Source organism: Tetrao urogallus (genome assembly GCF_951394365.1).
Source record: "Tetrao urogallus genome assembly, chromosome: 6".
Classification (NCBI taxonomy): Eukaryota; Metazoa; Chordata; class Aves; order Galliformes; family Phasianidae; genus Tetrao; species Tetrao urogallus.
In genome coordinates, this window is record NC_136819.1 from 45,259,599 (window position 1) to 45,281,256 (window position 21,658).

General features: G+C 43.7%; 1 protein-coding gene across 1 annotated transcript in view; it reads right to left on the reverse strand.

Annotated features, from left to right (window-relative positions):
• The window catches only part of ITPK1 (inositol-tetrakisphosphate 1-kinase), a gene marked incomplete at both ends in the record, with an annotated part of 125,598 nt that extends 104,411 nt beyond the window's left edge, over positions 1-21,187 (reverse strand). The window contains one exon of the mRNA XM_079537621.1: positions 21,093-21,187. Coding sequence (XP_079393747.1) covers positions 21,093-21,187 — 95 coding nt within the window. The remainder of the gene's footprint in view (positions 1-21,092) is intronic.
• Between the last annotated feature and the right edge of the window lie 471 nt (positions 21,188-21,658).

The following is a 21,658-nucleotide window of genomic DNA, read 5'->3' on the forward strand; positions in this document are numbered from 1 at the left end:
CTCCCCACCTCCCTCCAGCATTACTACTGCTGCCTGCTTACTTCCACAAGTCTTATCTGGATTCCTAACTCCTAGCTGAACAAAAGCAGCCTGTTAGCCTTCCAGAAGCTTGGGCCTGGAGCTTGCATTCCAAGCAGCTTCCCATGCTCTCCACATAGCGTCAGCCCAGCACAGACAGCAAGACCAGGCCCTGCTGGCCCTGCATCCCCATCCTGCTGCAAACACGGGGCGCTGAGCGATGAGCATGTCTCTGCCAGGCAAGCTTTCATACTGAAACGGCTTTTATTCCATTAACCCTGAAACCCAACGCTGAACTTCCACTGCAGCTTCCCAAGACATTGGCAAACAGCCCTGGATAAACCTTTTGGAGTTTTACAGAGACCAGACGTGCACTGAGACATACATGAGAAATGTGTAATGCAAGCTTTTTTTCACTCGGATCTCTGAAAGAGACTGGGTATTTTTGGCAGAAATTAGACATTTATTTAAACTCAGCAACTTGCCATGCAAAAATATGTTTATTCATTTCCAGCAAGGCTTCAAGTAAGATATATAGGTGCCTGGGGCTTTTTCCTGCATGCAAAACTTCATTATACAAACAAGACAGTTAAGTTAGCATGTCTGCTCACCACAGAAACCTGATTGCAACTTTTTGTTTTTGCACAAAGGATGGCCCCAGTGTTTTAGCATACTACAACTCAGACATCACATCTTCCTCAAATCATTAGCTCTGAGAATACTTGTGATTCCTCATATCCTCTGCTTACCAAGTGACCTCTGCATACCCAATGAACAAATTTTCTTCCTCATGTATGGAACCAAAGAAAGGCACTGACTCAGCCATAGCTGACAAGAGAACTCTACACCCAGAAGTTACTGCCACTGCTACCAAACTGGTTTCCAGCCTGGTGAACATCAGGATATCAAAGGAGAGGGCTTACAGAAAATAATGAATGCAAAAAATGTTCCTAGAAGCCCCTCCACTCTTAGCTCAGCACCTGTTTAGACTCACGTAACTCATCCATCCAGTTCCTGGTTTGCTTGCTGCCTTTGTCAGGCATTTCATGCTTGAGCCTTCTGTTTCTGTTGAGCTGTTTCTACTTCTGAAACAGCTAGTATTTTAAAGAGAACTGTTTAAGCCCAAAATTAATATCTGGCTAGAAAGCAGTCCCACCAGTTCAGCATTACATGAAACTGGGATTCACCTATTTGTTGTGCACCATCCCCCATCCTGTACTCTCCGAATAATGTAGGAACCATGTCATCAGCAGACAGAAATCCAACTGGAATGCAGAAAGTGCAATCCTGCTGTCTAGTTCCCTTTATGAGAAGAAAAAAGGTGTTCAGCAGAAAGTGCATGGTACAAAATAATAGTGAATCGGATTGCTTTTGTCCACTTCAACATATTCAGATGCCAGTACCAACAAATGGAATTTCCTTCCCCTGCAACTTACTCCTCTGCTTGAGTTTAAATCAACATAGATCAAAGAAATGATTTTACTTTATTTGGAAGCTTCATTAGGAAAGCTTGCAATAAAATGAAAGCTTGGCTTCCAATAAGTGATGACCACACTGTTTCAAAACATTCTGTTTAGTGACATGCAGCCAAATCCCCTGAGAAGAAAGAGGATGGAGCATTTGACAGCGCCGCAGAAAATTATCTTAGTGCTCTACACAAATTACACATGATTCTGGAAATTGAAATGCAAGCAACATGCTTGTTATTGAGCACATTTCTTCTCATAAGGAAAAAGGATCTAAATTGAGAGATAGTTAGTTAAGGAATTATTTTAATTATATTGCATATAGAATGCTACTAATGGCTGATGTGGGAATAAATAGTTTTTTCCCTTAAGAGGGAAAAATACTTTTCTGCTAGTCCTGCTAGAGAGGAGTAAGAAATCGAACATATGGAACAACATACTGCCCTCAATCTTTCAGTATCAAGGCAGTCTAATCAAGAGGATTGACAAAAATTTACCAAAAGCTTTATTAAGTGAAGGATATTGGATCCTTCCGTACAGAACAGCTGAAGTCAGAGAGAGTAAACTTGAGGCTGGAGCAGAGATGAGACAGTAAAACAAAGTCTCCACCACTCAAGATAGTTTCTGCACCTGAAAAAGACAGAACAGGATCTCTGAGAAATCTCCACCCTAGCTGGAGAAAATTCCGTTGCGGTGTCTAGACCACTTCAGAAATGCACATCTGTGTGCATACTGCATACGCACCTATTTTGCCAGACATTTTAACTGCTTTAGATTACAATGAACTTTGTTGCTAACTGTAAGATTAAAGTTCTCCCTATTTCTTTCAGTCCATAGGCTTCTTGCTCGGAGCAGCAGCATATGCATAGCACTGCCAGAATACCATTTTCTCATTTGCTTCAGTCACAAAGAACAGCTACTACCTGTTTGTGATCCAAGCTGTTAGACAAAATGCATACCTACCCACAATGCAAAAATGCATTATAGAGTAAGGAAGTTCTTCAACAGAAATCCGGCTTGCTTACAAGAAATTTAGAGCATTCTTCTTGCTGAACCAAGCTATTCCTCCCAACCAGCTTCAGCCTTTCTACCAGCACCACTGTGCCCAACAGGTGACCCTCAACACGCTTCCTTGGGCTCAGACTCACTACACATACCATGCATCCCCACACCTCTCTTTCTCTTTCCATGGAACATCTTGCTTCTATCTCTCCACACAACACATACATACAGCACTCCAATCATTCCTTGTGGTTTCTTTTTTTTTTTTTTTTTTTTTGTGTGTGTGTGTGTGTGTGTGTGTGTGTGTGTGTGTGTGTGTACACAACTTTCCCATGTTTGGCCAGGGCACACAGGAACTGCTATGCAACCCCCAGAATGCTATTACCTGTTCCAGCTGGACTTCACTGCAGCCCAAACTCAGTCCTGCTGGGAGTCCTGCACAGCTGGGAATAAAGCAATGCCTTGGGCCTCCCCAGGTTTTCCAGAAGCTGCCTCAACAAGCAAAACCCTGAGGGAGCTGTTACTCACACTCTCATTCTCTCTTTCAGAAGAACAGCCCAAGGCCAGCAGTTCAGTGGCATCTTTCATATTTGCTTCCCTTTATGGATTTATCTGGGCTCCCTGATACCTGCAATTGCAATGCTGTGCCATTACAACATGCCAATGAGTTTAATAATCTAAATCTATATAGATGGATAGATTTCAATTTCTATTCTAAACCACCAAATTACCATTGTCCTTCTCATTACTAAGGAGGCAGACACTAACAGCTGATGAAGGAGCTGCACAGGCAGACACAAAGGTGCAGAACAGCCAGTTGTTTTCCTCTGGGTTATTTCTGTCCAGCTCCGCCCTGAAACTCACTCTTCAATCCCAACAAATGGCAGCAACTAATTAGAAGGAAAAATGCAAGTTGCTGATTAAATGTCTGATTAAATGTTGATTACATGTTTGATTAAATAGGATTGCAGAACAAATTTCCCTTGGACAAGCGTATTCATCTTCTGTTGCTTACTTCTTTTTCTTGTAGACACGAAAGATAAGGAACTCAGAGACGATGCTATACCACACAGTGGGATTTCAAGACAAGAGGTGACTGTGCAACACAAGGCAAGGAGAAAACAATGATTCCTCTCCTGCTGGCTGGTTTCTACATATCATCATAATGTACAAACAGCTAACTGCCCAGCTTCTCTTGTTAGGGCTTAGATGTTTGACACAGGATCCAGCTCAGAGATTGCCAGAAGTACATCACAGGTTAACTGGAGATACAGTCAGCACCGAAGAAAGGAACAGATGGAAAGGTTTCAAATTGCTGCAATTCTGAGATATGTACAAGGACTTGAAGAACCATTATGTAGAAAAATAAAGTTCACATTACACAGTATCTTCAGGCAACGTTGAAAATGTCTTTGGTAGGTCCTTGAAGAACTACATCCACTGAGCAAAGTGATTTTCATTCATCTCATTTGCTCTCACTTCAGATATATCAAATAACAGCTAAGGAGAACAACTGAGCCACATAATAAGATTAGGACTTCTCTACAGAGAAAAATGCATACATGTACCTCTCTCAATCTCTTCGCAAATAAAAACATCATTTGCTCAGAGTGTTTTCAAGAATTCCTGTTTGTGAATTCAAAAGAAAATCCCCACTTGGGTGTCTGCTCTTACAGCCCACCAGCACATCTACTGGTACCAGTAGGACGCTTTGCTCCAGGAAGCCTTTTTCCCAGCCAGCATACTATCATGGCTCCTTGTATGTCAGCCCTCCAGCCAGCTGCGTTTCACAAGGACAAAGTCACTCCACACACAGCATCACGTTCAGACTTTATGCACTCAGTTTGCCAGCTGACAGCACATGGGTGTGGGGCTGATGCTCTCTGCTCCTTGGACCTGTAGGGCTTTGCGCTTAACCAGCACAATGCCAAGATGCCATAGAAAGCTGCAAGGTGTACAGGCACTATTAAAAAAGCAGAAACTATTCTCTTTCAATAGAAATGTTCCTCTTCAAAACCATCTCAGTCCTCAGAAAAAAGAAGTCATGTCAGTTAAAAAAACAAAAAGATAACTAAAGATCTTGAGAAAGTTGCACTCAGAGAGACCATAAATGAGTGTCGTCATTCAGACTACACACAATTATTTTGTTTAATTAGTTTCTAAAGAACTCTAAAAAAAAATTCTAAAAAACTTTGCCAGCTTAGTAGCTTTTTCTTTTCCGAGAATAATTTGGTCACCTACACTTTTCCTCCCCAGAATCCTAGCTGACATTACCATGCATGCTGTGCAAAGGATGTCTTCTCCGCTGGCCTGCACGCGCCCAAGCCCCAGCCCCATAGATCCCCAGGCAGCCCCAGCCCAGGCAGCTCTCAGATCTGCAGGGCTGCAGACCCCAGACCCACAGCCCAAAGACACAGCTCACCAGCAGCCTGACAGCAGCACGACTGGCCTTAGCTCTGCAGCAGAACCCTCTCTTACACCATCCAAGAAGTTTGCATCTGGAACCAACAAAAACTTTGTTCAAGTGCTGAAAGTCTAAAGACAGCACTGTAAGCACAGCCTGTCTTTAAGTCAGGCATAACACCAATGATACCGATTACCAATTCCAGGGTGTTTACAACAACAGCTCTGTGCCCCTAAGCACTTTTAAACCACGGACCCTGCTTGAAGAGGTGCAGTCCAGCTTCATTTACATCACTTTCTTTCTTACTTGGGAATGTTCAGTCAGAGCCAATGCTGGAAAGATAACAGACTATTTCTTCGTGATTTTCTTCGTGATGCTCTCCTTAGAAAAATGCTAGGAAGAAAGATCATGACCAGAATTTTTCAAGAAGACTTTTTCTGGTGAGTAATTACTTCTCTCTCTCTCCCAAGAAAAAAAAAAAGGGTCTGTACACAAGCAATTAGGAAATGAAAGAAAAGTCTAGATCTGTATTTTTGACCATTTAAGGCTATGACTGAGAAGGACTGAATAAAACCTTACTTAAAAAAACAAACAACAAAAAAAAAAAACAAAAACAAACCCAAAGCTTTGATGCTGTTAAAAACAGAAAGATTTTTTTCCAAGCATTTGCCTGCAAAGTATTTCACTGTAACTATGGCTGTAACTCACACAGCCTTGCACCCTGCCCCAAGAAACTACACACAGGTGCTTCTGAAGACAACCTGTGTGCTCAACTTGCCATGAAGCTCTACCTTTGCACGAGAGACAGAACTGCACAGAGAACGCAATGTAATAGATCAAATTTCTTCACACTTCTTCCTCTTTTTTTTCCCTTCCACTGCCTGGGCACTAGGATTTCCCCAGAGCATTATTTAGTGTCTTTACCCACCTGCAGCAATACATTCCTCATGCTGTGCCTTAATGGCACCAAGCCAAATACCACTGCCCTAGCTCTTCTCTAGCAGCACGAATTGGACACACACTGCCAAGCACCAGACCTGCACTGATGGTGAACCTGCTAGGAGAGCATGGGCAACAGAAGCTGTGGATGATGGTTTTACAGACACTTCACACAGTGCTACTGTTTCTCACTCTGATTTGGGGTTCTGCAGAGTTGCTGTGTAAGCTCTTCCTTATGGTGCTATCCTGAGATGTATGGCACAGGTCTGCAGCTTTAGGATTAACACTGCAGGCTTTGATTCCATGGGAAGCAAACAACTTCCATGAGGCAGAACTAAATGCTAAATCCTCTGATTTTTGCCAACTCTCACTGCAGTTCCTTATCAGAACAGCCAGTCAAGCAGAGCCATGCCAGTGCAGTGCTGCTTTACTCTGGGATAAGGGCAATCTCCCTCTGTCGTCGATTCCATGACAATGAAAGCAAAATAACTGCAAATCATGTAATACCTGTACAGAGATTAACCAGAGTTGCCTGGAAAAGAGCCTGCTAGGAAACTGCTCCTACTACACACACATTAGGATCTTAGTGGCATCATATCTATCGACTTCCAGTTGTCACACACCACCTTACATAAACATGCCACAGATGACAGGTACTTCCCAGTAATGATACCACAGAAAGGTTTTCTAAGGTATTTTTGACTAAAACTAGCTTAACAGATTTTCCAAGAACTGATATCACCAAACAACAGAAGCTACAGAGTCCTATTCTAAAGCAGACATCTGTCCCTTTGGAAACTGGTTTCAGTCCTGTAGATGAGATAACACATGTAAAGCTTAGCCCACCTTAAAACACCAAGCTACACCTAAAGCAAATGCACAGCCTCCATTGCTTCTCCCTGGGAGCATCCAGCTGGGACTCATAGGTCCCTGCCACCTGCCTCTCCTGCTCAGCCTCAGCTACTCCTGGTGCTGCCTGCCAGTCCCTTGCCAGAGACGCCATCTTACTGCTCAGGCATCACTTTTCAAGATGTAGCAAATTATTCTATTTCTGAAATAATAAATATGCAGTCTTAAAATCTCCTAGGAGATTCTGAGCTTCATTTAGAGGGGAAAAAATAGTTTCTCAGTACAGTAGTTCCTCTTGAAAAAAAGGCTGCCAAGCACCTCATCTTTTCATTTTAAAATAAACACAAAACCAGGCTGCTACCCACATCCAATACAAGCTTGAGCCAGACAATCATTCCAGTCTTTCAGATGTTTATTTCAAGTAAAACTGTGTATAACAAATACAAGGAAGAAAAAACTTCCTGAAGAATTAGCCACAGAAAACAACCCTGAAGATATGAAAGAAAATGAATCACTTCTGAGAAGCAATTTTTTTTCAGTTCGCAGCAAGATGAATAAGTCATGCAACACCTTTTTAAGATAAGGTGCTATTAAAGACTCATACTTTATGAGAGGGTTTTTTCCAAACTTCCTGTGTTTGATAATCATTTTGTCATGAAAATTAACTCCTGTTAACTTGAGCACATTCAGTATTGGGCTCACAATCACTCGTAGCTTGCACAGCTTTCATTTTCTCCTGTGTTTCACGATGTCCTGTGAATGGTTGGAAAATAGCAGCCATATGCTGCATTCACAGGGTTGCAGAGACCTCGTAGGAACTCAGGTATCCCAACAAGGGAAAATGGCTTGGGCTGAAAAGCCCACCCAGTTACCACCCATTGCTGTGGTTTGGCTGCTCCCCATGAAATCAGGCTCCCCAGGGCCCCATCCAACCCAGCCTTGAGTGCCTCCAGGTATGGGGAACCACAGCTTCTGTGGGCAGTTGTGCCAGTGTCCTGCTGCCCTCCGAGTGAAAAATTTCTCCCCAGCCTCTAATCTTAAATCTCCTCTCTTTTAGTTTAAAACTATTCCCCTTTGACTTCTTCCATGGTGTGACAGTGAAATCGCATTTTCCATCCTCCTTACAAGCTCCCCGCAAGTACTGGAAGGCTGTAATGAACAGAACCCCTCCAGAACCTTCTTTTCTCCAGGCAGAACAAGTCCAGCATGAAAACAGCCCCCAGTACTACTACTGTGTGGGGAAAAGGATTGAAATGTCGCCTCACAGTCCCTTCTTTCTGCTTTCAAAGTATATGGTGCTTCATTTTCAAGGCTGCTTCTATAGAAATCATCAGTGAAAAATAGTCAAACGTTAATGCCTCAGATTTGTTATTTCAAATGGTGCTTTGGAGCAGATAGAAATAAATGAAGAGCTGCTAATAAATACCAAGACAAAGCAACAAATACCTTAAATCTCCTTTGAGACCCAGCAATCCTAGAGCAAATTGCTACCAGTTCATCCACACAACAACAGTGTGATAGGTTTTTACTATAACTGCATTTGACAGGTGGAAAAAGTAAATATTGGGAAATTCACGTACTAGTTAGAGATACAATTATGCATAGTCCAGAGATAAACTCCATGATGACTGCAAGACCAAAGCTCAGTTCAAGAGGCTTTTCTCTCATTTCTCTTGGATTTGAGTGAATTCTCTGATTTGGAAACATCCTCAATACCCCCCACATTCCAATTCTAGGTACAAATGAATGCACGGAAGACAGCAGCAAATATCTAAACCTATTTCAATTGCTTGCAGCTCATTTATGTAAAGTCGGACTTCATTCATATTTCAAAGCTGTCTGGGCGGCATGTTTCAAAGCCCTCTGGCAGTCAAATCATGCATTTACAGTACAGCAGGAAAAGAGCCACCTCTCAGGTTTTGGGGATTTGCCTCACAGGAATGTCTCTGAGTTCCTGTGCTAAGGTAGCCATCCAACACAGACATGAGACAGTCTGAATAAACAATTTAATTTCCTGAAGCTGTTAGGAGGAAGGAAAAAAGCCAGGGAAAGAATTTTTGTATTTGAAGATATACAGAAGATGGGGCGGAGGTGTTAACCCTGTAGTAGTTTTTATTTCTTCAAAAGGGAGGTCCAAAAGGACCAAAGAGGAACTCTCATCCCTGTTTTCTTAAAGACAGCTCCAACAATTATTTCCTGAAGCCAAACTGGCTGCTGAAAACACTCCAACATAAACATTACTTCTTTAAAGAGTAAATAATATTTACCAAAAATATTCTCCAACCCAAACCTTTCTTCACTGTGATGTTAGCAGTGCCACTAGTCTGCTCCATCTTGTTTGAATTCGTTCCCAGAAACTTTGATTTAGAGGGAGATGAGATAGAAAAAGGAGATTTTACAAGGACTTCATGCACTTTCTACAAATAAACATGCTTTGCTGTCAGGTTCTACAGACTTTTTTCTCTGAAGGAAATAAGAGAATAATAAGAGAAACTCAAGGAGCAAGGGGGAATCGTGGAAACTCTCTATTAACATACAAACAGCCAAAGACCAGACTTATGTCCAACCTGTCCATGCTCCTGCCTTCAATGTGGCCAGAGCTTCTCTGCTTTATAGCCAAAGACACAAAAGAAACATCCCAAAACATTGGTTTTCTTTAGTTACCTATTGCAATTAGAGCTACAGCTCTATTATCATTGTTGTGACAATACTTGAGGAAGAATATTTGACAAAAAGGAATGGGTTTAAGCATTACATATTAACAAATTACTCAAAAGAAAGAGATCATATCACAGTACAAACACACTGTGCCAGCCCCTTCCTAGATAATACCTACTGTGACCTAAGATGCACGGTCATGAAACTGTCCAGCACAGTAACACAACAGTGCAAAAATAAGAAAAAAATGTTTCACTATAGAAAGGCTGGTGGTTTGCACAGTACATGTGGAAGTAATAGCTGCACCCAAAAATTCTGTACTATGTACCCAAGTTTATTTTAGTTCTGGGAAAGAGAAAAACTCCCCATACACCCTTCTGTTCTTCCATTCAACCACTTCTGGCTCTTTCCAGCATCATTTTGGGCTTCCAAGAGTAGACTCTCAGCCGACTCACAGAAGCACTCACATCCCACCACTATCTCAAAAACTTTTACAATTAAGTGCAGCAGCTGACCAGACAACAGCAAGATTCAGTGTTACTAATGCACAAAGGAAAATTCTCATTCACATCTATCTTGAGGTGGAGCGCCGTTTGCAAGCAAGTGGTCCATTGCTCAGAAGCAATAAAGTGTGGAAGATCACTGCCTCAGAGCACACACGAAGAGCAGAGCTATGATCACACTGCATTACCAACGGAATCAGAAGGTGAACTAGCTAGAGGTCTTGAAACACAGCCACAAAAACCAATTCAAGCTTGGTGATAAGTCTGTGACCAAAAATTCTCGCTCTGCTCAACTGAAAATAAAACAAAATTTAAAGAACAAATTCTTTCCACTTCTGAGAACCGAGGGCCTGAAACAGTACCAGAAAAAGAAAGGAAAAGAAAACAGAGCCTTCTAACTATCAACAAGTCTGTACTTTCTATCCTTTAAAGCATGCTAAGAAAAATATCAAAAGACCTACTCTCTTCAAAACTCACTGCAACATACACTTCTATTTATTCCTTGGAATTGAAGGAAAAGAAACACCACGAAGTCAAACCCTAAAGTCAAAATACAACCCCACCCAGTACTTACGCACCTGCAAACACGCCTGTTTTCCTCAAGCAGCCTCAGCTCCCACTTGCAGGCCATGTATCCAGGAACAGCTAAAGGTGAAGCAAAGGACTTTGCCTCTTCACCAACTTTAAATGGTAGCAGAAGTTGTGAATAAGAAAAACTCTGTGAGTGACAAAAGGTGCTGCTCTGTTTTACACTTTTTCCACCACATACTCTTTGCACAATAATACTTCTTCCCTCCCCTGACAGATACAGTGCAGGTCAACAACTACAAGTACTATTGGGGTTTTTTTGGCCACCATCCTTTCATTAAAATAGCAGACTTTCCTAGGGTGGTTTTTTTTTTTTTTTTTTTTGCTTTCCTCCCTCCCATACACTTATGTACACTTTTAAAGGAGTTTTCTTTCAGCACTTGAAAACTACCAGATTGACAGCTCCTGTGAATTAAGCTCCCTCTTTGTTTGCAATACAAGAGCAGCACCACAGGCAGCCTCAGAACAAGCTCCCTCTGTCCTCTTCCTACCATCCAACAAGCAAGCACAACTAAACGCCAGGTTTCACACTGCTTTGTCACACCACAGGGTCCCCAATGACGCGGTTCACCCAGACCATCTCACACAGTACACCAGTGGCAAAGACATACGCAATGGAAACATCACAAGATGGCACATTATTGGCACGCAAGTGGGGCCGTTTCCACACTAGAGAACACACCAGCTTTCTGAGTGTTCGCATGGAACCTTTCCGTGCAACCTGGTCAGGCAGCACATGTGGATGCTTTTTTAACTGCAAGGGGTTGTTAGTTTCCACCAAACTCTCTGCCAGGAGAGCTGTAACTCACAGCACGCAATACACGAAGCTAGAGGCTGGCCCCTAGGCCGTGCAGATGCTAGCTCCTCCTCCCCCTCTTGTTCAAGCTTTGTTATTTCTAACAGAGAAGTTCTTTCTCTTTGGGGAATAACTTTTGACTTCTGAGCTTCTTACAGCTCTTTGACTGAAATAATCATTTTCTTAATTAAGATGTTTTAATAAAATAAACACGTGTATAAGCGTGTGTATATATATATGCTTAAAAATATGTAACATCGATTCCTTTACAGGATTAAAAACAAAAAAGGAGGGGAAAAAAAAGCAATTTTGTATTTGTTTAGTACAACTACAGAGAGTAGCCAATGCATACTGAAAATTTACTTAATGATCCTATGATACCAGAAATGAAAGTGAGATCAAAAGACACGGTTGAAGATTTGCATAGAACATGGCTATCTGTAGCTATTAAACTCCATACCATGGATGCAGCTGCCATCACCACGGCCTCCAGACCAGTCAGTGACCTGCAGATGGAAAGAGGCTCCACCAGAGAAGATGAACACATTTTTTCAGCGCCTCGTGCTGTCTCAGTATCTGCTACAGACCATCCTTCAGGCCTGACTGGTCAGCTGCACACCCAGCTGGCCTCATGATCCTCCTCAGCAGGTCTGTCTCCTGCACACCCAGCCATAGGGACCAGCTCACACCAGAGCTGCCACACTACTGCCCTCTGCTAACCCCAGAGCTTCAGGCTGCGGTGCCAGGCGCTGTGAGGGCAGGCAGAGGGACAGGGCCCTCCACTCTGACAGGGGGTTTGTCACATGATGGAACAGCTGAGGTCAACCCAGAATGCCCTACCCACAGCTGTGCAATATGCAGATGGAGCAGAAGGCCAACACTTAGTTGTATTTAATTTTCGCAGTGTTCTGTTGTATGTTCAATTTTTTTTTTTTTAACTACAAGGAAGTAACAAGATTTTCACTGCAACACAGGTGTAATAATTAATTAACATACCATTGGATTTAGGTGGTCACCACCTGACTCATCAGAATATAATACAATGTTAAAAGAGGCAATGCTTCATAGCTCACCTATATCTCATGAAGTTTAAGTCCAAGCACAAGGTCCTGCACATGGTCAGGGCCATCCTGAGCACAAATACAGGCTGAGTGATGAGTGGATTAGAGCAGCCCTGGCACAAATTACTTTGGGGTGCTGGGTACCAAGAAAATAACACGAGCCAGCAGTGTGTGCTTGCAGCCTACAAGTCCAAGTGGCTGCAGAGAGAAGGAGAGGATTGGCCCCTTCTGCTCTGCCCTCATGAAGCTCCTCCTAGAGTCCTCCATCCAGGCCTGGGACCCCCAGCATGAGAAGGATGTGGAGCTGTTGGAGTGGTCCAGAGGAGGGCACGAAGATGGTCAGAAGGCTGGAGAATCTCACCTGCGAAGACCAGCTGAGGGAGATGGCCCTGTTCAGCCTGGAGAAGAGAAGGCTCCAAGGAGACCTCCATGCGCTTCCAGTACATAAAAGAGGCCTAAAGCTAGAGAGGGACTTCTTTATAAAGGTATGTAATGACAGGACAAGAAGTAATAGCTTTAAACTGATAGAATAGATTTAGATTGGATATTAGGAAGATTATTTACTTTTTTTTTTTTGTAACACAGAGGGCAGAAAGGTGCTGGTACAGGCTGCCCAGAGAAGCTGCGGATGCCCCATCCCTGGAGGTGCTCAGGACTAGGCTGCATGAGGTGCTGGGCAGCCTGGTCTGGTGGGTGGCAGCCAGCCCACAGCACAGAGCTGGAAGAGGATGGGCTTTAAGGTCCCTTCTAACCAAAGTCATTCTATGAAATGACGACACTTTTTGCCCTTGTAATGAAGATTAGCTGACAAGATAAAAATAAGCCTAGTCATTACCTCAGTTCTTGTAACCACGAAAGTAATTTACGAGTTACAGGGAGAAAGGAGGGCCACACAGCACAGATGGGGAAGGAGTGGCACATCGCAAATGGACCTGTATGATATCACTTCCTTCCAGCACCATTAATCACCCAGACATCATTTGTTCTATCAGCTATTAACCAGTTACCCCAACACGCAGATAACTTTATCAAGGCTAGGCAGCAAAAGTCTTTACTAAACACCACACCATACAATGTGGGACACCCTGTTTCTACAGAATCCTCTGAGCTATTTCCTCCTGCATACGTACCATCCATACCTAACATTGGGGGGAGAAATTGCAGGAAGTCAAAGAAAAGGAGAACAATGTTGCTCACAGCTAAAACAGAGTGCAAGCCAGGTCTCTCCAAGCACCAGTTTTGAGAAAAGATTCTGTCAAAGAGCATGCAGAAATGCAGTGTGACAGGGCAAACATGGGCCTTCAGAAAAACTGCCAGGAGCATCCCAGCTTCAAAGCTCAGGATTTTTCACTTTGTCTTCTGCTACAGACATGTCTCCTTCAAGTGTTTTATCTGCTGCACCCTGAAGAATTCAGTTTCATGAGGCAATGCCTGGAGACCCGGACTGAATATATAGAACTGAGGCATTACAGAGCAAAAAAGCTGAAAATGGCTTGTTGGCAGGGGGAAAAAAAAAAAGAAAAAAAAAAGCCTATGAGCCGTGTGATGAAGAAAGAAAATTATTCTGTTCTTTTTGGGTAAGGACAGACATCAAGCTCTTCCAAGTAAGCAAGCATGACTCAGCAGTGAGTGACACAACAAAGCAAGATGCATTATAAACCTTTGCCAACCAGCATCCGAGAGGATGAGATTAAACAGCGCAACATGAACTGAATTTGCTTCAAAGTCCAGTGCCTGGCTCTGGTAATTGCTTTCCTAAAAGCACAGTTAGATCTAGAAACATGAACTTTTCCCCCTGGACAGAGCAGGTCCCTGGGAGCCTACAGTGACCCCGCTAAGCTCATAGTCATCCCCCACAACCTGACTACAGGAAAGAACAGGCTTCCTAGGAATCCTGTGACCATTTTTATCAGTGGCAATCACACCTCAGGTAAGATAGCCAGCCCAAGCACTCTAGTTAGGAGGAAAGAGAAGGACAACCATAGAGGTTTTACTTGGAACTAAAGGATTGCCTCAAATGAGAGTCAATCATTTTGAAAGGCATTCTTATAATATGCAGCTGTCCTCCAGCGGTGATTTCTGTCTGCAGAGGGAACAGAATGCTAGCTAGTATTTGTGCACTGTTGAAACAGCATGGAAACATCAGCAATTTCCTCCTTGATCACATAAAGGGCACAACTCCTTCTGAAAAGAGCAAAATTCCATCAGTACAAAACAAGCCATTGTTTCAAGGACTGAACACTGAATTCAAAAATGAGAAAAAAAGATAACCATACAGGAGAGTGTTTGTTCCACAGCAGTACAGCAGAGACGTGCCCAGCACAGGTGCTTACATTATCTATTATCACACTCATTTTAGTGTCTTTCACATGCCCTGTTTCCTTGGAACATATTCAGGAATGTCACCTCAAGAAAAGGTGTCAAATGTTGAGATAATCAACGCATTATCTGGCCAGTATCATGAGAATTAACAAATTATCTGGCCAGTATCATGAGGAACTGTCAATTGATGCTTCACCAATGCAGTACACTTAAGCAGAGCAAACACTTCCAGCAGGCAGCTCTGAAATCCCTCACAGATCGAGTCCCCATATTGGAAAAAGCTGCTTGTGTTTAGACGGTGCCTAGACATCCCAAGACATGACTCCTGAAGTATTAAAGGGACTTCAAACTACTTAACGAACACAAAGAACTTCCCTGGACACCTTCTGAATTATTACAGATTGAACAAAGCAGCACTGATATCAGGAGAGGTCAGCAATGCTGCCTTAAAATGGGACGACAGCCTGATGTCATTCCTGCCATGTCTGCCTAACCGTTCTTAGAAGTTTAGAGCAACAAAATCCACTATCCACCTAGACAATCTACTTTTACTCTCTAAAACCACTTATATATTTTTTTTTTTCCTACAACAGCTTTTTAAAGCATTCAAAGATTTATCCAGTTCTTCATGTTGAATTACACTATTTTCAAGACCTCTGCTGCTTCCCTGTTTTCCTCTGGTCACATACCAGCTGACCTCCCTTGTCCCTGAAACACAGCGCTCCAGACCAAAAGCAGGATGAAGCAGCAGCCTTATCTGCACCGCACAGAGTAGATATGCCACGTGCCTGGCAGGCCAAGTTACAGCTTATGTACCCCAACATGACTTTCACTTTTTAATTTTTTTTTGGCCAAAGTGTCAGTTCGCATTCAGTCTGTGATCAGCAGCAGAATCCAGATCTGTCTCTAAAGAGCCTCCACTTGACCAAGGCTAGTATTGTTCCTTGCTGCCTATCAGCTCAAACAGGTGGTGGTACAGGGATGTACTGCAGGAAAGACACAGACTTCCTTAATGCAAGGTAAATGATTGTTAGATCACAGAACAGTCTCACCATGAAGGTGGTGATTGTTACAGTTGCTTCAGCTGCCGCATGGCCTGGCTCCGTGTCCCCATGGGACAGTTTTACAGACAGAAAGCAGTGTGCTTTTGTGAGAAGGATGCCTGTCAGTCACTGCTCCTGGAGATCAAGAAAATATACACGCATCCGCTTCTAGAATGTGAAGTAGGCACATCTACATCCAGAAGAAGGAAACACAGTAACTTTTCCTCTAAGAAATTTGGAACTTTTTCATACCATCTTCAACACATTTTCATGGCGTTATCGTTACTATCATTTCATTAGTTGCACTTTTTGTTAGAGCTTATGTCAAAGGAAATTTCTGATTCATTCTACCCAGTTACTTCTCGTGATACAGTATTTCAGACTAACACAACCAACAATGGGAGCTATTGACCAATGCACACACAGACTTAAAAGCCATAAAATAAAATGTAGAAGTTAACTGGCACAAGCCAGATATTCAACAGATGCCTACATTTAAGTGGTTGCGGCAAACTGGGGTTAAATAAAATCCCCTAAGTTCTTCTGGGGCAGGGAGAAAAAAAGATAGATAGACATATATAGACACATACTTCATGGTCTCCAATAAAGAAACAGATTAAATTTAAAGTCTTCAGACCAGCACAATTCTTAAATGCATCTTAAAACTCATGTCTAGGTTCTTGAGAACAGATCACAGCAAACAAGGGACTACATCACAGAGTCTAGAGGAGAAAAAGTGAGCCATAGAGACTTAACGTGCAGACTGAAGCATTTACCCACTTATGGCACTGATTAACTAAACAAGAGCAAGTTGCACGAAAACTTAAATTAGGCACACTAATGTTTTGGTATGAAAAATACATTGGCTTGAAAATTCATTGGCTCAGCACATTGATCGTGTAGCTGCACCAAAATAGTTTCAATATAACTCAACGACAAAATAAAAACCAGAAAAACCATAGTGACATGTCATACCCACACAGCCTTCAGCATAGGCGACACAGGCTCTAACAAGAGTTACATGCACAAAGCAAAGTACACTTCTTTGTGTAAAACCAAGAACCACTGAACTGATGCATAAAGTAGCTCGAGAGTGCGCTCAAGTTCTAGAGCAGATTTCAGCAGTAGGTAGCACCTAAACCAGATCAGTAGCCTTACTTTTATGTGCGTTAATGAATGCAATCATGAACAATTTCTCAAGAAAGGATGACAACTGGACTTGTTCACTAAAGACCAAAGCAACAAATCTTCACCATAAGGCATTCTGTATTATTTTGCTTACGTTACTTCCTTTGGTGGGCAAAATTTGCATCTCAGAATTTATAGGATTCCCTGAGAAATTGTTCCTCTCAGGCTTCCGATCTTTTATGGGAAAAACACAGTGCAATAAAATCTGACCATAAATTATGTGGACATTAAGACGAACAAGCACAGTTTTGCTGTCTCTCAAACTGCAGGATGTATTGTGACAAATTACAACCTTGGGCAACTCCTCAATTCCTTTGCTCAACATTTTCTGCATGCTATAAAAACTGACACACTATCTAAACAGTTACACAAAAAAGCTACCACACTACCATGTGAACTTATGAGTTGCACTACTGAATGGTTTTTTACCCAATATAAATGAGAAGCAGCTTTTGAATAATGGGATGACTCCGAATTATTTCCTCTTGGGTATTTCACCTTTTATCATTGCAACTTACTCACATAACCATAACCTTATTGCCTCACATCTTCACGGCTCCCAAAGAGCCGATATTAAGATGACATGCAGAACTACCATCAAGGAAATGGCTTTTAGAGAGACAACAGCCACTTGTAAACAGCCACACCTCACTAATCTGAGCTGGTGCCTAACACACACAACTCATTTTTTGAGCTGATAGACACAATTTGCCATACCACTACCACTGCCCTTCTGTATATTGCACGAACACAAGACTCCTTACTCACAACACCCAAAGAGGAATGGCAGTACATCTACACATATTTTACAGGCAGAAAATAGGGTTATTCACTCACCAGTTAGCAATCCAAAGAAACTTTGTCTGACTTTTTAGCAGGATTGCAGATGTTCAGCAGGCCACAGATACCGGTATTTTAACAATAGCAGCTACCTAAAGCTCTGGATCTCAGCCACACCTGGAGGAGCTGGACTCCATGACCCCAAGGAAAGCACACACTACATTCCCAGAGCAGGCACTGGCCATACAGCTGCAGCACGTACACTAGCACGCAGGTGATACTGACCTCAGTATAAGACATGGTGACCCAACAGCTCTCACAGAAAAGTACAAGTCAGCTTGGCAGCAGCAACAGCTTCTTTAATAACCTCGTGGGTAACAAACTGAAGGAGGCAATAAGGAGCCCGCACCAAGTGCCCTTCTCCAGATACAGGAGCTCAGTCTCATACTGCAGCTCCCAGGGGAACATCCTCATATTGACAAGGCCAACAGGGGCATACTGCTCCCTACTGAAACCACACCAGTGTACACCAAGGAACATGGGATCCTTTCTGCATGGACATGCAGAAAGCAGTTGGCAGGTGGAACTGAAAACTAATGTGAGAAGCAGAAACCACAACCAAAGGCATGACCCCACCAGGCATCCCACAGGCAAGGGCTCCATCCTTCATTAAGCCACTCTCTGAGCACAGCTCTGGGGCTGTGGAAGCATCAGAATTGCAGTGGGACATAACTTAATTTGGGAGCCGCTGTCTGGGCTATGAATGTGGAGGTAGATACACACAGCCATTGTTTTCATCTCCTTGGTCTACAGCTGAGAAGCTGCTACGATCCCTGAAGGCAGGACTGCACTGTGCCACAGTGAGGGGATCACAATGCAAGGGAACTTGAAGGCCTTCGATACCAGGTCTTGTGAATGCAAGATTTAAGCAGAAGTACCAAACTGAGTTCAGGCAGGAGAGGGGCTGATCCAGACACATGAATGATCAGAACTTTGTCTCTCCAAACAAAAATTTTCAAAAAAAAATAATAAAGGAGGTGTCTATCCTTTCTACAGCCACAAAACCTCTTGGAAGAATCCAGATGGAAAAATTTCACAGGGAACCTTACTGAAACTCAGCCAAAGTTGCACTCAATACTGGATAAGAATACAAGGACAGTATTTATGGGGACCTGCCCAGCCTTTGTGGAGCGCAGACCTGAAGACAGGACGGCTATGCCCCCGAGCAGCACCTGACTGCTGTCCCATTCACTCTCACATCTCACTTCAAGTAGTACAGCAGTGACATCTCAGCTCTGGAATGCTGCTGGAGACACAGCCTGAAACCACTCTGACCAAAGCAGTTCAGCACTTAGACCATCTCCCAGAGGATGGCTCAAACTGATTCTGAAATGCCCCAATCCCTCTATGGGCCTGGTGCCTTACACTGGTATTGGCTGTACTGGCAGGCTGCAAGGAATGTAAGATTTTTCTTATTGAAACAACACTCCTGCTCTAAAACCAGCCAACGTTCCAGGAGTTCATCAGGCATCTTTCTGTTACTTTCCTGGGTTACAGAACAGCTTCGTTGCAAAGCCATGCAAACAAAGCTGAACTTTTTAGTTATCCAGAAAGTATATCCCTAGGCAACAGGAAAATAAATTCCAAGAAACAGCCACCATAAAATACATACAGTAGACAGACAGACACATAGTCCACTCTAACACATGAATCACTGTGAAGGAATGAGTATGCTCGCCGTATTTCCTACCGTGCACAATATTCCTGGTAAGATGTATGTTGAGCTTGGCACTACTTTTCCTGCAGCAACAAAATCATAGAAGTACACAGGCAATCTAATAGCTATTATGCATTAAATACTTGAAGCCTTTGCCTAAACAAATGTAGCCTACCACCACTACCAATAGAAGTTACCAGGATGGAAAACAGATCGTCCAAGATTTCTGAGCAACTGGCTCCAGCAGCAGCACTGATGTTTAAACCTCGCTTCTACAAATAGGCTAACACTATGTTTTTAAAAAAAATAATTGAGGCATGACTGAATGGATGTATCTACCCAACCTCTGCAAATGCTATTCAAGGCAAACTTCACTTGTACAGAGGGAAGGAGGCAGGCAGACTAATCTTTATTACAAAACTAGGGAAGCGCAGCAAGAGAGAAAACTTGAAGGTCCATTTTCACAGCACTACCAGGACTTAGAACAGTTGATAAATATATACAGATACACAATCTCTTTGCGTACTGTGTTATGAAAGACAAATGCAAGGCATTTCTGAAGTAGTGAAAATGAGGCAAATAACACGGTCAGGAGAGAAATGAGACCAGTGGAGGGCAGAAAGTCATCTTTGGAGATCCTTAAATGTGAAGCACAGCATACAATACCAGAAACGAAAAACAAATTACAAGGAGAAAGCGGTTATGCATTTTCTAAGATTCCTCTAAGTTTCTGTTCCGGAAAAGCCAAACTACATCAAATATCAGCCTTGAAAATAACATTTGCCTTACAATTATTGAATTGTATTTTTTGAGCAACACAAAAGAAATAAACAAAAAATCTCTTAAGCAGACTCAAAACTTATCATTCATCTGGAAGTATTTTGCTTGAGAAGGCCACGAAATTTTAAAAGAAATTAAACCAGAGCTTGAGGCTGTTTCTGTACTTTAAAAGATGCCGGTAGTTCTGCTGAAGTTTGACAGAGCAGATAGAGAATGTCAAGAACGCCAGCTGGTGTAAAGGTTTCTGCTGCTTTCTCCAAATAGTTTTCTGTTTCTTTTTTCTGCCTCCTTTCTCCTTACAGCCAGTGCCGCCAAAGGCATATCAGTACATTAGGATTGCTGGTTTCAGCATGGCATACTTCAATAAAGCATACCCAAAGTTTCATAAAATGTGTCCTGCAAGGCTTGAACACGCTTTGCAGAAACTACAGGAACAATGATTACTTACAATACTTCTGAAGTTCAAACACTATCAAAGTTTATTCCATATTCTATATAAAACAGTGGTAACAGCAAGAAATAAAGAGCTGTTACTCAGTCTCATGCTATGTGTAATGAGACCTTGGACTTACATAAAGTTTACATTTACAATTAAACAAATTGACTGCGCAATATACTGCATTTACAATCCTCTGAACTATCCCGATAACACCTAATGGCAGCCTATCAAACTGCCCAGGGAGCAAAGAACACGGACGCGGCTCCATCATCTCCGAGTCGGGGCTCCCCTCTCGGGTTCAGACGCGCTGCTTTACGTAATTTAGCACGACACGAAGGCAAGTTATTCCCAGTCAGCCTCGAGCCTCAGCGAGGTCTGCGGGCGCCCAACCGAGATGCGCAGCCCGCCCGCCGCCCAGGTGAGCCCACGGCACGGCCGGCCGAGCCTCGCGCGGGCACCGGCCCCGCCCGCCGGGCTGCGGGGATCGCGCGCGGAGCGCGGAACGCCGGGGCGCGCGCAGGCCACGGCCGCCTCCTTACCGGCACAGCTCGGCGAAGGCCTGGAAATTGAGCTTCCTGATCTTCTTCTCGCTCAGCCAGTAGCCCACCCGCTTCCCCTTGAGGAAGGTCTGCATGGTGCCTCTCCGGGAGGCGGCGGGCGCCCGCTCGCGGGGCGGATCGGCCCGGGGCAGCCCGGCTGCAGTTGGCGCTCGGCGTCTGGGGAGCGACGGCTTTAAAAATGAAAAATAAAAAGGAATCAGACGGCGATCCCCACCGCGCTGAGCCGGCCGCAGCCCCGCAGGCCCGGCCTCACGGGCGCAGCGCGGTGCTACCCGGGGAGCCGCTGCCCGCAGCCCCAGCCCAGCCCGCTGCCAGCCCCACAGCCCAGCCCGGTCCGCACTCCCGCTGCGCGCCCGGCGGCGCCGGTGCCCGCGCCCCGCTCCCGGCGCACCCCCGCCAGCACGGACCCGTCGCCGGCTGCTCTCGCTGCTGCTGCTGCTGCTGCTGCTGCTGCTGCTGCTGCTGCTGCTGCTGCTGCTGCTGCTACCGCTGCTGCGCGGTACTGCTGCAGCCGCTCAGCTCTCCATTTGCCCGCTATCCGCGGC